At 46.1% G+C, this 17,334-nt stretch overlaps 1 protein-coding gene across 3 annotated transcripts in view; it reads right to left on the reverse strand.

Annotated features, from left to right (window-relative positions):
* Window positions 1–16,237, reverse strand: part of SEC14L1 (SEC14 like lipid binding 1) — a 51,952-nt gene extending 35,715 nt beyond the window's left edge. Inside the window, exons 1-2 of one of the 3 annotated variants that reach the window (XM_079904582.1) lie at window positions 16,056–16,237; window positions 13,486–13,578 (exon numbers count right to left, since the gene is read on the reverse strand). In XM_079904582.1, coding sequence (XP_079760708.1) covers window positions 13,486–13,548 — 63 coding nt within the window. In that variant the 5' untranslated portion in view covers window positions 13,549–13,578; window positions 16,056–16,237. Of the gene's footprint in view, window positions 1–10,215; window positions 14,472–16,055 lie in introns of those variants that run through there. The other 2 variants (XM_079904583.1, XM_079904584.1) reach the window with 2 other exon arrangements.
* Window positions 16,238–17,334: the final 1,097 nt, after the last annotated feature.

Raw genomic sequence — 17,334 nt, forward strand, 5'->3', positions numbered from 1 at the left:
TGCCGCGGAGCGGCTGGGCCCGTGAGCCATGGCCGCTGAGCCTGCGCGTCCGGAGCCTTTGCTCCGCAACGGGAGAGGCCACAACAGTGAGAGGCCCGCATACTGCAAAAAAAAAAAAAGATACATGCACCCCAATGTTCACCACAGCACTATTTACAATAGCCAAGACATAGAAGCAACCTACATGTCCATCGACAGATGAATGGATAAAGAAGATGTGGTGTGTGTTTATGCGCGCACACACACACACACACACACACACACACACAGAGAATAGACTACTACTCAGCCATAAAAAAGAATGAGATAATGCCATTTGCAGCAACATGCTTGGACCTAGAGATTATCATACTAGGTGAAGTAAGTCAGAAACAGAAAGACAAATACCATACGACATCACTTATATGTGGAATCTAAAATACGACACAAATGAACTTATTTATGAAACAGAAACAGACTCACAGACATAGAAAACAAACTTATGGTTACCCAAGGGGAAAGGGGGTGGAGGAGGGATAAATTAGGAGTTTAGGATTAGCAGATACAAACTACTATATATAAAATAGATAAACAACAATGTCCTACTGTATATCACAGAAAACTATATTTAATATCTTGTAATAAACCATAATGGAAAATATGAAAAAGAATATATATACGTATAACTGAATCACTTTGCTGTACACCAGAAACTAACACAACATTGTAAATCAACTATACCTCAATAAAAAGAAAAAAGTACTGTTTGGTGCCCCCAAAATAAACTTAAAAGAAAACATATACTGTCTAATAGCACTTAGCTATGAATATGATAGGTATCCAGATGATCTCAATGTGTTTATTTTTTTCAATTATCAAAATAAAAGCACAAGGCCTTCCCTGGTGGTGCAGTGGTTGAGAGTCCACCTGCCGATGCAGGGGACACAGGTTCGTGCCCCGGTCCAGGAAGATCCCACATGCCGCGGAGCAGCTGGGCCCGTGAGCCATGGCTACTGAGCCTGCGTGTCCAGGAGAGGCCGCAACAGTGAGAGGCCCGCGTACCGCAAAATAAATAAATAAATAAATAGATAGATAGATAGATAAATAAAAGCACAACATTAACCAATCATGTTAGAGAATTAAAGGATAATAGTCAGAAAAAATAGAGGTATACACATCTTTAAGTACATCTTTATACTTAAGATATCTTGTCTCTGTCAATAAATCTTGAAGGTCAAATGTTTCACAGACCACAGTTACTTAAGTCCTAGGCAAACAAGAATGTCTGGAGTGCTATGAAGGGTTTCTCTTCTCTTCGTTTTTTGTCTTTGAAACAGTCACATGACTCATCCGTGACCCAACGGAATCCAAAACATGCCATGATTTTCCAAAAATATTCCTAATCCATGAAATCTTTTGTCTACTAGAGAGCAAACTGAGTATATGTGACAATAAAAATAGCAGTTTTGCATATTCTTCTTCAAATTAAGCTGTATTTGGCAGAGAACTGTTTTACTTTCCAGAGTGTAAAAAATAAATTCGTGGACTTCAGAAGAGCATTTGATATTCCAGGGACCTGCAGCTGTCAGCTTTTAAAGATGCCATGTGTTTGCCCACATAAAAGAATGTAATGAGCCATGGAAATATTATCCGGTCTCATGAACCAGAATAAAAAATCTATCGTCAGTAGGCTGACAGTAGGAGTCGGGTTACTGTATCAGGAAAGTATCTATCAAGCGCTGCTTATTAAACGCCTATGATACAAGTTGTACCTCACAGACCTTGACGTGTTCGGTTCTGTTTTCTCTACCACTTCCCTTCCTTTATGGCAGGAGCCCCCATTCTGTTTCAGTGCATGCCCCCCAGCTCATCATTCTACATCTACTTTCAGATGCTCTTCTTCCTTTGTTAAGAAACTAACAGCAGTGGCAATCATGAGATGTAACTTTAAAGATCTATTTTGAACAGGTGGAATGAAATACAGTGGTTGAACTCCTCAAGGAACTTGTCTTTTGGATCTGGAATCTATCAAATATAAAAGACCAAAAAATAAACCTAGAGAGATATGCACTTATTTTTGGTTGACATAATAGTCAAAAACTAGACTTTAAAAATGTACAGTAAACACAATAGCCAAAAGGTGGAAGCAATCCAATTGTCCACTGATGAATGAATGGATAAACAAATTGTAGTGTGTATATCTATATATACACGCATATGTGGGATTATTCAACTTTAAAAAAGAAAAAAGCTTTTGACACATTACAACAAGAACGAACTGTGAAGACATTATGCTAAGTGAAATAGGCAAGTCAAAAAAGGACAAACGTTGTGTAATTTCTCTTATGTGAGGTATCTAGAATAGTCAAATCTATAGAAACAGAAAGTAGAAAAGGGGTGGGGCGTACCAGGGGCTGGGGGTGGGGGAGGGGGAGGGGAGTTAGTGTCCAATGGGGACAGAACTTCTGCTTGGGAAGATGCAAATGTTCTGCAGATGGATGGTGTCAATGGCTGTACAACATGTGAATGTACTTAATACCACCGAACTGTACACTTGGAACTGGTTAAAATGGTAAATTTTATGTCATGTATATTTTACCACATAAAAAAAAGTGCAAATCTACTCCACCTGAAAATTAGCAAATAAAGCCATACAAATAATTCAGTTAAGACCAGTTCAAGGAAGCACATGCTTGTTAATATAATTTTGGTATCACTAAATAAACTCAAGAACAGCAGTCTGGAGAAGCACACAAAGCAAACAGTCTCCTTTTAGTGTACGTTCAATCCTTCAAAAGAAAACAAAATGTAACAAGAGTCTCTGTTACACAACTGTTAAATAATCTATCCTTTCAAAATCTTTAAATTAAAAAAAGTTATAACTGAAACCAACTTCCTTTCTTCCTATTCCATTTACTACAAACCAAATTAAGGACATCTAAACCAGTGGTCCTCAAACCCAAGCAGGCATCAGAACCATCTCCAGGGCTTGTGAAACCAGACTGCTGGGCCTGCCCCCAGAAATCCTGATTCAGTAAAGAATCAGAATTTAGAACTGTTAGAATTTGCATTCTAAACCAACTCTGTGTTCAGTAAAATGAAGATAACATGCATCTGGGGAAGAGCTTTCTCAATATTAATAGCATATATCCTGCAATGCAACCATCTCTTAAATCAATTTACTTCTTAAAATATGTACCTGTAGCTTTTAGTTCTGGACTTGGTTTTTAAAACATATATAGGCATTAAACAAGCAAAAAGAAAAACACACATTTTATGATTAGGACCACCTTATGTTACAGAGTAACTTATTCATTAAGAAAAAGAGTCAGGGCTTCCCTGGTGGCGCAGTGGTTGAGAGTCTGCCTGCCAATGCAGGGGACGCGGGTTCGTGCCCGGGTCCGGGAGGATCCCGCATGCCGCGGAGCGGTTGGGCCCGTGGGCCATGGCCGCTGAGCCTGCGCGTCTGAGCCTGTGCTCCACAACGGGAGAGGCCACGGCAGTGAGAGGCTCGCATACCGGAAAAAAAAAAAAAAAAGAAAAGAAGAGTCATGCATCACCAACCTCTCAGGTTTAAACCTGTAGAGATCTCAAAAAGAAAATTAGAATACTATTCTATCAGAGTCAAGAATTTTTAAATGAATTTTATGTTCTGTAGAACCACAGAAACAAAATTTTTTATATACTTGGCATTCATTGCTATGCGAAAAAAGCCACTCAAACACCAAGTGATACATAAACCAGGACACGTTTGTCAGTCAACTATAGTAATTATAGGCTTCAGTTCACTGATCATAAACCCTATTTTACTTACAAAAACCAATTTGCATCAGATTCCTTCAAAACACGATATAAGTATAAGCAGTAAATCCAACCAAAAGAGTATGTTCCAATGTGACCTTTTGTTGAAATTTTCACTGCCAGAAGCAGAGTCATGCAGGAAGCGAGAGCACGCATCCCAGGACTCGCTTATTCTTTTTTTTTTTTTTTTTTGCGGTACGCGGGCCTCTCGCTGTTGTGGCCTCTCCTGTTGCGGAGCACAGGCTCCGGACGCACAGGCTCAGCGGCCATGGCTCACGGGCCCAGTCGCTCAGTGGCATGTGGGATCTTCCCAGACCGGGGCACGAACCCGTGTCGCCTGCATGGGCAGGCGGACTCTCAACCACTGCACCACCAGGGAAGCCCTCGCTTATTCTTTAGACACATCAATTTCTGGGGCCTTCCTCTATGCTCAGGGTAAAAAGCAGAACATTTGGCTCCCACCCTCAAGATGCTCGAGTGTAAGGGAAGGTGACAAGCCTAGCGACTCCAGGAAGGCAGGGACCGGCGAGGTGACAGTGGGACACCAGAGCCCAGAGCAGGAACTCCTCTGAGAACAGGATCTGACCAGTGAGAAGGATGGAGAAAGGCCCTCCAGGCACGAAGGCCAGGAAGCAGAATGGCACACTTGGGAAGCAGCCAGTGACCCTACAGAACTCGAGCGGGGAGCACGTGAGGGTCCCGCCTGCGGAGACAAGGCTACGAGAAGACCTTAAGAGGTAGAAGGAGAAGGGCTCCGGGATGGAGCTAAAGGGTCCAAATTTGTCTCGGAGGTGAGGTGCAGCCACTTGAGAATTTTAAACTAGCAAGTGACATGGTCAGATGTACAACTGGAAGACTGGGCGGCAGCAACCCTCAGAAAGAGCGGGTGGGAGAGACAGGGTTGAGATGCAGAGCCCGTAGGTCACTGCAGGGACCTGGACGTGAAGGGACGAGCTGTGATCTGAGGCTGAGCCAACAGGGTCAAAGGAGCAGATTCAGACCCAGGTCAGAAGACCTCCTCAACTGGCAAGGGTCCAGCCATCACCAGGGCTGAGGGGGGAGGGGGGCTGTCAGGGATGTCTGGGTTCCGGGTCTGAGGGTTGGGCACGTGGCAGTGGCGCTCATCAGAAGCAGCAGCTCGGAGGAAAAGTAGAGCTTTTCAGAGGAATTTTAGTGTGTGTGTGTGTGTGTGTGTGTGTGTGTGTGTGTGTGTGTGTGTGTGTGTGTGTGTGTGTGTGTTTTCTGTTGGTGTGCTCTTTGTGGGGCAGAAGGAAAGTGTGGACTCTGTTTCAGATGTACTAAACCTGCCTTGAAATGGCCAGGTGGAGATGTCCTGGCAGGGAGCTGGCTGGAAATCTGGAAGCTCCTGCGTGTAGGCTTAAGATAAGCTTTCAGAGCTGTGGTTTATAAAGTGACGGTTGAAGCCATGGGTTTAAATGAGGCTGCCCAGGAAGAGATGTCGGGTGAGAGAGAGCTGGATATTCCTAAAATAGCATTAATTACCAATTAAAACACCTGTGATGTCCAGAAAACACAAAATATTCAACTAGGGGGTCTCAAAATAGCAAAACAAGTTATCATTAAAGGAAGAGTCCATCTGTACCCAAGAAGGCAAGGAGGTAAGGTAGGTGGAGTAACAAAAGCAAGGGCAACCAGAGGGAGGGCCAGAGACCCGAGAGGAAGAGAGCTACCACCAGCCGTCTAATCAAACATGCAAGACATTTAGAACTGGACACTTGTCAATCACTCAGATCTGCACTATGCATGTGAACAATGCACTAGGGATACTCTAGTGCAAAACCATGTAGGAGAGATCTATGAAATACTCGTGGCGGACTTCGGAATGGAAAAAGGATTCAGTACATATCACGATATATATAGCAATTATCTTACAGAGTGATAATTACATAAACCTACATACGAAAAACAAAACCAAGGCCAGTACTCCTAACATCAAATTGTACCTTTCAAGAGAACTGTAATGCGATACATGCTTTCTGTTGCAACATGTAAAATTATTCCACTAGAAGTATATAAAATTGTCAGTTTCACTCTCGCACAGGTTATAAATCAAGATAGAAGGATCAATTATCACACCTGCCAAGGCAAATCCTCTCTTCAGTGAATTTCTCTGTGGGCACTTCCCCAACTAGACCGACATCCCTATCCGGGGCTCTAATGAAAGAAGCACAAAGGACTGGCCAGCACCACTGCCACCCCCACCACCTCAGGGGTCCCCAAGCGCTCACAGCAGACGCTACACAGAAACCCTCTTAATCAGACCTGCCAATAAATTAACTCCTTTCAACTGCTCACTATAAACAGTGGGATCAATGAAGTGGGTTACAAAGTAACTATAAATGGAAAAACCCAGTTTAATTTGGGAAAAAAATGTTTTGCATCCTATTTGCAACTCAAAATTACAAAGGATAATCACCAGGACGAAAAAGGAGCAGCCGGTTTTAACCACTCACTTCAATCTCTATCAGGGAATGTTTAAACAGAGCTGCTAAAAAGTAGATGAACTGATTGATCTCAGGCCTGTGTGTACTCCCTGTGCCTATTTGCCGTCATGAACAATTAAATCAGCAAAAGGTTAAGGTAATTGAAAAGGACAAGTGACCCAGTTTCTGTAACAAAGCCATGGCAGGAAAGGAAACAAAGGAAAAGGAGGATGTAAAGGAACACAGGAGGCTGAAGAAACATAATAACCAAACACAAAGGTTTATTTGAAGCACGATCCAAACAAGTTATAAAAAGACATTGCTTAAGGGGCTTCCCTGGTGGCACAGTGGTTAAGAATCTGCCTGCCAATTCAGGGGACACGGGTTCGAGCCCTGGTCCGGGAAGATCCCACATGCCACAGAGCAACTAAGCCCATGTGCCACCACTACTGAGCCTGCGCTCTAGAGCCGGCATGCCACAATTACTGAGCCCACGTGCCACAACTACTGAAGCCCGCACGCCTACAGCCCGTGCCCCGCAACAAGAAAAGCCACAACGATGAGAAGCCTGCGCAAAGCAACGAAGAGTAGCCCCCGCTCGCCGCAGGTAGAGAAAGCCCATGCACAACAACGAAGCCCAACGCAGCCAAAAATAAATTAAATTTAAAAGAAAAAGACATTGTTTTAGACAGCTGAGACAGTCTGAACATGGACTTGCTATTGGATGACATCAGGGAATTATCAGTACTCTTGCCGGGTGGATAATGACACGGAGGTTACCTTTTAAAAAGAAAAAGGTCCTTATAGTTTGAGGTGCATGCTGAAGTGTTTTGGGATGAACTGACAAGATGCCTGAAATCGGCTTTACATACACCAGCGGGGGAAAAAGTGGGGAGAGCAGATGAAACAAATTGGCAAAATGTTGATGCTTTTGGAGCTGGGCCATGGGTACCTTTCTCTCTACTTCTGTATGCTTGAAATTTTCCATAATACAGGGTTTACCTGTTTGTTTTTTTAGACAAAAACAGGTAAATCAAAGAGGCAAGGAGCTGAATCAGATCCTGCTTTATTTCTTCTTGAAATATCTCCTACTGAACCATAACTGCCTTCACCCTAGCACATTAAAAGTAATTCAGAGTGCATAATGTATTGGGAGAGTGGGTTTAAGAGAATGGAAAATGCCTGGTTCTGTACAAAATAGTGTACAATGGAAGTACACCATAATTGCTCATTTTCAAAGCTAAGCACGTCTGACTACAATCCCAGCTTTGATTAAATGCAATAGCATTTACACTATGGCATTCAAAAACTTGATAAATGAAAAGAGTACAACCTCCCCCACTAAAAACTGCCCAGGATCCTTAATATAACATTAGAGAAACTGGACCATTTCCCTTCACTCCTAGACTGAATAAAACTGGTTTTAAAAGTTAGCGACCCCAAAATGCAGACTGCTTATTCCTTTGAGTAAAAACAAATTCTATTGCATATTAGGCTCACTGAAGATCTAACAATACCTCAATTAATGAAAAAGATGTATTTCAACATCACACCTAACCATCAGAAACCTGGAAACTACAAAAAGGCCCAGGGATAAAATCTAGGATGAGAGGAAGAGGATGTGCTTCGAAAAGAAAAGCAAAAGATGGAATGAAAATATTTCGTAACTGAAATAAAGGTAAAAACACAATATGCATGGGACTCAGGTCAGAGGAAGAAAACGAAATCAGAGGAAAGGAGACTGGGGCTCCCAATATCTTCAGGCACGGAGGAAGGGGTGGGTGAACACACAGGGGCTTCAGGAGGCAGCCAGCCGCCTCGGAGCAAGAAGGCAGAGCAAGCCGGGCTCCGGCAGGACCCCAACCAACAGAGGAACAATCTGGAAAGGGCTGCATGGGGGGCCCTCCTTGGGAAGCGCTCTGCTGCTCGGATTTCTGTGCACCTCGCCCCCGCCCCCGCCCCAGAAAGAGCCAACTTGATTGCCCTTGGTGTGAGGCTCCCCTCAGACTGCGCTGCAGTACACGAGCCTACGCCGGGGTCCCCCACATATCTTCCCAGCTGTTCTGATGTATAAACTGTGAATGGATGAAATAAAGCTTAAATATAAATACAAATGTCTATTTCATCTAAAAGAGACACACATTCAGAGTTTATATGCCAGCATATGACTCTGCTGATTCATTTCACCTTGTATTTGGGAGCGGGACAGGGGCTGGCTGTCAGAAAGGGATGGGGGAGGCTGTGGATGTTTCCAGGCCCTGCCTCACCCACCGTCACGTCTGTGGTCTGCTTAGTTCTATCACGTCCTCACAACAGTCTCCACTAGTGACCAGCCTAGACACTAGGTTACAGAGCACGTCTGTGGCGGGGCCCAGCTCTGCACCTAGTATCACATCAAATCTCTTTCTCCTCCCTTCATCCTCTAGTCTTGGTGGGAAGACATGAGGTATCTGAGGAAAGAGAAAATGAACGGAAAAAACCAGAGAACGAAACAAACAAGAGAATGAAAAGAGCAGAAGCAAATGTTGTTCTGGGGGCCATTCAATCAGCAACCACACGCTTGCAAAGAGGGCTTTTCGGTTACTCAACTCGTAAAAGTACATCACTTAAACTACTACGAAATTTATCAAATGGGTTTTGCATAATTTATGAAGTTGTTAAAAAAAAAAGCCAACTTCATCACAAAAGGGCTTTGCTCCTAAGGGAGGCATTGGTTAACTGAAGGGTCAGAGCATGTTACCTCTTTTCCGTGGAGAAAACATAAATCCCTTGCCTGAAGACAGGCCGCAGATCTGAGCTTCAGCCACCAAACCCACTTCCCATATCCTCACACGAAAAGCTCAAGTGAACAGACACCAGCTGATCAAAGATATCTGAGTGCCCGCTTTGTGCTTGGTACCGAAGCTGGAGGGAACAAGGGAAAAAACAAAGCCTCTGCCCTCGAGGAACATACAAAATAGAGAATAAAAGAAACTAATCACCTGCCACTGACTACACCGTTAAGGAGGAGTCGGAGGAAAGGGAGAGAAACGCGAAGGGCTTCTGAGCAGCATCAGGGAAGCGGGTGGGCCAGTAGGAGTAGGATCAGACAGCTGGGGAAGGTGAGCATCTAACGCGGGGAAGGAAGTGTCAAAAGAAAGGGTGGGGGCAGGAAAAGACACCGAGTGGCAAACAGGGACAGCACAGAATAGAGGTAAACATTCATGCTGGGAAGTTTGCATGATTATGAAATAAGCTTAAACAGAGAGGGTAGGACATAAGGGCCCTGAGGAAAAAGCAAAGCAGTTTAGAACGGATATGACTGATAAGAGATCACTTCAACAGAGGGCTGACAAGTGGAAACAGTGTCTGGCAGGAGAACACAGTACGGACCAAAGGGAGGCATGTGTAAGTAAGAAAATAACAGCTCTGGTCATGCCCTCCAAAGGCTGGACCGAAGGCGGTGCTCAGGAGAGAAAGGGACAGAGATGTGACTTGAGGGCACAATCTAAAAGATGCACCTGCTAGGGATACAGATGGCCAAGGGGGTCTGGGAGCACGATGACAGGATGGAGAGAACAGGGAGACTGTGCGGGTGCGGAGAGGAGAGAGCGACGTGACCAAATCCGTCGGATGACAGGAAGCCCACTAGAAACGGGGCTGGACAAGGCAGCGACTCGTGGCACGTCACAGAGAGCAGTGGGGCCTCTCCTGTCACGCGCTCCAACTAGTCCCAACGGCAGCTGTCCCCAGGCGAGAAAAGGATCAGAGACAGGTCCTCACCTCCCCCGCCACTGTGACCACAGAGGCCTCGGCCCGTGCCCCGACCCCCTGCCTCTGCACTTTACTCTGTTCCATGGACTCTCTCTCCTTCGTCCTCCCTCTGTGTCCTTTATGAAAGGGCCATGAACACCAGGAGGGAGAAAGCTGAAAGTTTCAAAATTTGTATTTTACCTCAGAAATTTCAAAATGAAACACTCAAACCCAAGCATCTCGGAACCACGCCTCCCACCTTAAGCCCCTTCTCGGCGGGCACCTCACTAGGCCCGGGTGAGACCACAGATCCTTGAAGGCACAATCCATTGGAATGTTCTTCACTGATTAAGTTCTCCTCCCACAAGTCAGGCAGAGCAGCCCCAGGAAATGTTTCTGGTTGAGCTTGGAAAGGTCACAGACATCTTCAAGGACAAGAACCCTCATAACACATTCCAGGGTACACATTATGATAAAAAGAACACCGAACTCTCTACCTCAGCTAACTGTGGAAGCTTTAACTTCTCTGAGGCTCAGATGCCTCACCCTCAAAGGGGGCTGAGCTGGGGGACTTCTCAACTCACTGAAGCTCCAACAATTGTTTCTGGGCTCACATCTAACAACAGAATGTCCCTCAGATGCCACAAATGCCTCCTGAAACACCTTCACTTCAATTCTTTTTGTTTACCATTAACATTTACATGATTTCTTAATTCTACCAGTATATTGACCCCAAAACAAATCATCAGTTGTCATTAAATCAATCAAAATCAATTAACATACTTGATACCCACTGTATACCTACTGACATAGGCACTTCCTACCTCAGCATATCCTGGCAATCCTAAATTACAACAAAACTCTTGGTTAAAACAAAGGCCTTAAGTGAACGACAGCATCTCCGCCAGCGGTCATCACAGGACCCTGTAAATTAGGACCTGGATCCACCTGGCAATACCACAAGCTGATCACCTGACGAACACTTCTGTCACTGTCACATGCTGTGATTACTGAAGCACAGTCACTTTTTGAGGTTCTCAAAAATATTTCTGTTGAAGCTATAGTTCCGTTCTTGCATTAACTATATACCTCTTTGCTCATCCTGAATGAAATGAAAAGAACGTTTTTAGAGTAACTTATACCACTGTTTTTCATCAACAAGAGAAAAAACAGAGCAAGGAAAATACTGAGGATTTTATGCTGTGCAATTACAATCAGAAAAGCGGCAAGTGGCACCACAAAAATCACTACAGGCTTAACGAACATGCACGTCTGTCTCTAATTCTGGAAGGAAAAAGGTAACATTTCATTTTCAGATTAAAAAATAATTTCTAACAACTCAAAAAAAATTTACTACTGCTTAAAACAAAAGCAAGTGAAAAATCAGTTAATTTTAAAAGATTGAGGGGTGGCTGAGAATTTCAATTTCAATTTCTTCTGTAAATCCATGCATAAAAGTGGCAAGGCAAACTGTACCATTTTGAAAGCTGTAAAGAAAGGAAAATAAGGAAGCTGAACATTAGACAATCAAAATACCTCTTTATTAAAGCTAGTGTCTGCATAAGAGATTAGTCTTTGCCTCAAATGATCAGGGTTGCATCAAGATTTTAAAATCGTCCTTAGCATTCTGGAAAACATAAGACACCAGTCTCATGCCTGCCCGCTCCACTCCCGGGCACCTCCCGGGCTCACTGCCCTCCACGGCCCCACACCAATCCCCCAGCGCCACCAGCCGCTGCCAACCGAAAAGGGATAGGTGACCAAGCCCCACAAGGAACCCACAGGCCGGCCAGCAACCGACTTCCTGGGCCCAGGGGGAAGGACCAGATCTAGTCTCTCTAGAATCTGAACTAGGAAATGTGACAAGAACCGGTCACTTAGAAACTGAAAGAAGGCAACAAGAAATGCCACAAAGGCAAACTGGAGCCAGAGGGGTTATGACCAGCTGAAAAAGCACAGGAGCTGAAGGCGCAGGGGAGGGAAAGGCAGGAGAGAGCAAAGCAGCCTGGTGGTGGTGGGGGGAGAGGCAGATGGAGGAGGCAGAGCCCGGGGCGGGGGGCGGTGGGGGGGTGAGTTCCGGGGACAACTGCTGCCAGGAACCACCCGCCCATGCGGGGCTCTTGGAGCTCAGCCTTGCCGGCTCGCATTCTTGGATTTCTGCGCGATCTCATCGCACACAGCATGTGTTCCACCGACAATACCCGCTCTCAGGCCGGAGTGGGCCTCTGCTCCTTGTGACCAAATGCCAAACCAGCACCCAGAACATGCAAACAGGAAGCAAGCCTTTCTGATAAGCCCTAGATATAAAATACTGAACAGTCCTAGTATTGAAGGAACATACAGAACTAAAGAGTACCCCCGCAACAACAACAAAAAACCCAAACCTCACACCTGATGGAGAAGGGGCACAAGGAAACTTTCTGAGGTAACAGATGGAAAGGTTCTGCATCTTGACAGAGATGCGTGTCACTCTTCAGTGAAAACTGATCAAACTATAAACCTGTGACCATTTCACTGTCTATAAATTATACATCAATTTCAAAAACAGACGCCCTAAGTCTAAATTGTTCCCTTGAGAAGACCTGAGTTTTGTTTTGTTTTCCAAAACTAAATTGATCTCGATAAATCTCACAAACAATGCTGAGCAGGAAGAAGCCATATGCAAAAACACCTGAGTTTCTATTTATACACGGAACAGACACAGAGAAATTCATCTCCGTGTCATAGTCAGAGTAGGGGCTAACTACGCGAGACCAGGAGGAGCCCAGAGGGGCTCTCGTCGGGCTGGAAGGCTCTGGTTTCTCATCGCGGTTCAGACTGACACTTTCATCAGGGCATACTTCACAACAGAGGCATCTTCCTGTACATCCACTTATATTACACCTTAACAATAACACAAAAGAGAAGGGAAAGGAAAGAATACCTTATACTAATCTTAAAGGGATTGGCAAAAAGTTTGTTTTGGGTTTTTGGGGGATTTTTTTGCCTCTAGTGAAATGCTTATTTTGAACCAAACTCTTTAGGCAGTAACAAAGAAAATTAAGACTTTAGTTACCCATTTGTAGAATTCTAATATGACTTATGAATTTGATATTAGCGGAGGAAATTCATTCATCAGAGTCCTTAGAATCTGGTAAATTAAACTGCATCCTATAGTGTCAGTTCCATATGGTGAACTCATCCATAGTCTAAATGAGCAGCAGAGGGAAAAACCCGCCCTCCACATCCCTTTTCTACTTTAACAAACAAAAAAAGAGCAAAATCCAGAGGAAGAATTATTTAGTCACAATCCCACTTCTGTGTTTTCAAAAGGAGAATTAACTGAAATTCATACATTACCCTAAGGTGAATTATTTTAAAAATAAACATGCAGATTTTGATTTTCAGAGACTTGTAGTTTAAAAACATTTCACAAATTCGATAAAGTTCAAAAGCATAAAAACAGAACAAATAAAAGTGGAGCAACAGGTCCCCAAATTTGAATATCTAAAAAAATAAGAAGCTGAAGAGTAAACTGAAAAGTACTTACAGCCATAATTAATTCAAAGGGGTGTTTATACACCCTCACTGGTGACTGGTATTTTTGCACCATGATTGCAATAAAACAGCAATCCTCTCACACCTGCAAAACACAAACATCTGTGATAAATAAACATGATGTAGAAAAAATTAAATCTGCATTTACACAACATACTACAGTCTAAGGAATCTCAGCGGGTCGTAATTCTATGCACGCAAAAGTCAAAAGACGAGGCTTAATTATAGAAGGACAAGGGAAGGCGATAAAGACAGTAAGAAAAGGTGAGAAAAGCCCAAGTGGAGTGAGGGAAGCAGCTCTGGTCTGAGGGCTGGAGGACTCCATTGCCCTACCTGCCTCACCGCCTCTCCAGGGGCTGCCCTGGGTCCTTTCCAGCAGTGAGATGTCATGATTCCATTATTCTGATAACCCATACAATTAGTTCTTGAATCATTTTCTCTTCAACAACTTCCATTAGAAGCCAAATTAAAATGGTGGCACTTCAAGATATTAAGCCCAGGACACACAAAAATAAAAGTGGAAAAAAACACTAGTGTGTCTCAAATTATGGGATATTCCTCAAAAGCTATTTTGAAAGGAATCTTGTCAATCCCCATTTTCTAAGTGCAAGACCACAACTTCAGAGACTTCCCTGGTGGTCCGGTGGTAAAGAATCTGCCTTCCAATGCACGGAAGGTGCGTTCCATCCCTGGCCGGGGAACTAGGATCCCATGGGCCGCGAGGCAACTAAGTCCACGCACCACAACTACTGAGCCCGCGTGCCACAACTAGAGAGAGAAAACCCGCACGCCACAGCTAAAGAGAAGCCCGTGCACCGCAACAAAGATCACGCATGCCACAACTAAGACCCCACGCGGCCAAGAATTAAATTAATTAATTATTATTTTTTTTTTTTTTTTAAAAGACAACTTCAGGGATCTATCTTCAAATGGCAGAGATACCACCAAGCACTCTGGCTAGAGGCTCCACTGACTTCTCCAGCCTCAAACAGCTGTAATATCAGGAAGCAATCAACTAAGTGCTGAAGCCTACTTCAAAGTCAGGAATCCTCCTGCCAGGGACACATTTACACACTGGCCCCAGCCTACCTGGATTTTTCTGAAAACACACTTTTATTTGGAGTCCTCTATGGGACTTCACTTCCCTATTTAAAAGGGAGGAAGAAAAATAAATCCAGAGAGCCTACCTGTCCTGCGGAGGATAATCATTAAGAATGTTATTTTATGCTGAATATGGTGAGAGGATATTCAGAAGTACAAAATGTAATATCCTCAAGGAGTCCAAAGTCTAGCAGTAAAAAAAGAAAACTTTACGAAGATACGTTTTATATCGTAAGATTCCTACCTATATTATTGCATTTAAACAGGTCTGGAACCTCCTCTGGTATGTTTCGCATATCTCTCAGAGAGAACAGGTTCTGGCGGAAAACAGCCATATCTGGCACTCTGAAAACTGCTAAAGAATAACTCTGGGAGACCTCAAGCAAGTCATTTGACTTCCCCCGGACTCAGATCCACCTCTGCAAAGTGAGGTTTGGGGTGAGATAATCTTGAAAGACTTCCAGCTCTAAAATCATGAGACTCAGAGACAAACTCCTGAATCCACCACAATCAACTGGAATGCTGTCATTAATCTTGATTCTGGGACTGGCAGGTCCTGGTGCGCTGGGACCGTGTTCTATAATCTTGATTCTGGGACTGGCAGGTCCTGGTGCGCTGGGACCGCGTTCTATTTAGTTTTGCCAACCTGATAATGCCGGTGCACGGCAGGAATTCAACGACCTTTTAAATTTTTAATTAGGAAAATTAATTTTAGGGTGTCTCCCACAGAAGGAGAGGGTGATTACGGAGTATCAAAGGGGGTGGGGGGAGAATGTAAAAAAAAAAAAAGTAATGCTCGGTTAAGACTCGGTAACACCCATTCGGGATTCCGCTGCCCGGCAGAACCCAAAGCGACTACGCTCGAGAACCTGCTAATTCACGAGCTTCTGAACTCCTGCCAGTTCCCAGCTTCCGATGCTCTGGTCCGAAAAAACGTCCTACGTGGGAATCCGGAGTTACAACCGCCAAGTGGCACCGTGGACCAGGGCAACCTCTACTGCATGACAATCGGTGCTTAAAAATTAGCCAATGGCCAAACCCAGTGAGTCCACCCCGAGCAGGCTCAAGGGGCAGCCGGGCCCTCCGTTCGATCCGGGGGTCCGGCGCGGCGGCCCCTCGGGCCCCCAGCCCCGGCCGACCCGGGGAGGTGCGCCAGAGGCCGGCTGGGACCCCAAACTCCGCTTCCCCCAGGAGGGGTCCCGGGTGGGAATATCGACGGGTGGAGGCGGGGAGGGGGCGACCAATACAGTAGGAGCGGCGCGGGGGTCGGCGGGCCGGAGGCGGGCGGGAAGACAGTCCGCTCCCGAGTCGGGGAGCCGGGGGGAGCCGGGGAGAGCCGAGGGGAGCCGAGGGGCCGGGGAAGGGTAGGCAAGGCGGGGAGGCGGAGGCGAGAGCCTCGCGCCTCCCGGAGGGGCCGGGCCGGGGGCGCGCTCGGAGCCCGCCACGGAGACGCGCGCCTACCTCTTGTCAGAAGGGCCGGGCCGGGGATGCGGGGCGGCGGGGGTAGCTCATGCCGGCGGCTCCGCGGCGCCGTCGCCGTTCCACTGCAGGCGGCGGCAGCTCAGCAGCCGGTTCCGGGGAGTGGGCCGTGGGGCGGGAGCCGGAGGGGCCCAGCGAGGCTCCTGTGGTTGTTACGGGTGACGGGGAGGGCGGGGCCGGGCGAAGGGGTACGCGTGCGCGAAAGCGGCCGAGGGGCAGAGGCAGGAGCGACGACGGTTGCTAGGAAGGGGGGAGGGGTGACAACCTGGGCCGAGCCGAGCTGCGCAGGCGCCAACTCCAGGCCGGAGGGCGTGGGAGGAGCTCGGAGTAGGCGTCGGCCCAGAAGCAAGGCAGGTCTACCCAAAGGCGCTTGGCCGCACCCAGATTTGCGTCACGGGGCGGGCCTAGTGTGGGGGGCGGGGCTCGCGAGTAGCTGGGCGGAGGCTGCCGAGACAAAAAAGGGGCGTCCAGCAGTGGCCCCGGGGCGTTCCGCTGACTTGGAACTGGCAAGTCTGCGAGGCATCAAAATAGCCCGGGCCTTCCGGCTTTGCGGGTGCTCAGGGCCGAGCTGGTCTGTCTGATCGGCGCAGGAGGCTCCCCGTACTTCCTCATCTTTTGTTGACTTCTGCGGTGCCCTGACCACATTCTCGCCGAGTAATGCAGATGAGGCAAACGCCAGGGCTGGGGAGGGGCTGGGTGGGACCCAGCAGCATCTTGTCAACACGTCCGAGTTGTTCGATGGACCTAAGACAAGTGGATCTGGCGTTTCGGCAAGAGCTCCAACTTTGAAGCACAAGTGTGATGCACACTGAGACATTTAGGGGTTCTTAAGAGGAGCTAATGACTAGAGAAGGACAGTACGCATGTCCACCCACACAACAAAGATGGTTTTATAGCCAACATACAGTTTCTCCATCAATGTCACTGTTGTTCCGTTTGCGTTAGTCACCCTCGGTGGCTGTGCCTTTGACGCTGCCAGTGCACAGCACATTTTTGGAACAGTTTCGGAATTTCCTTCAGGGCCAGTTTACCAGCCACACAAGAAAATCATTCATTACTTGATCACACCTTGTTTTTCACCTCAAACCATCATTTTTCCAGCTTGATCACCCACCCTGCTTACTAGACTCAGCTAGGGCTGGCTTTTGCCTGTTTGTGAAAATCACATCCACCTTCAAAAGATGGTCCGAGAAAGAGACAGCCCAGTAAACAGCAGCACTTATGAAATGGTCTCGCCCCAAAATTGACCTGATCTGATAAG

This window comes from Stenella coeruleoalba (assembly GCF_951394435.1).
Source record: "Stenella coeruleoalba genome assembly, chromosome: 19".
In the NCBI taxonomy this organism is placed as follows: domain Eukaryota; kingdom Metazoa; phylum Chordata; class Mammalia; order Artiodactyla; family Delphinidae; genus Stenella; species Stenella coeruleoalba.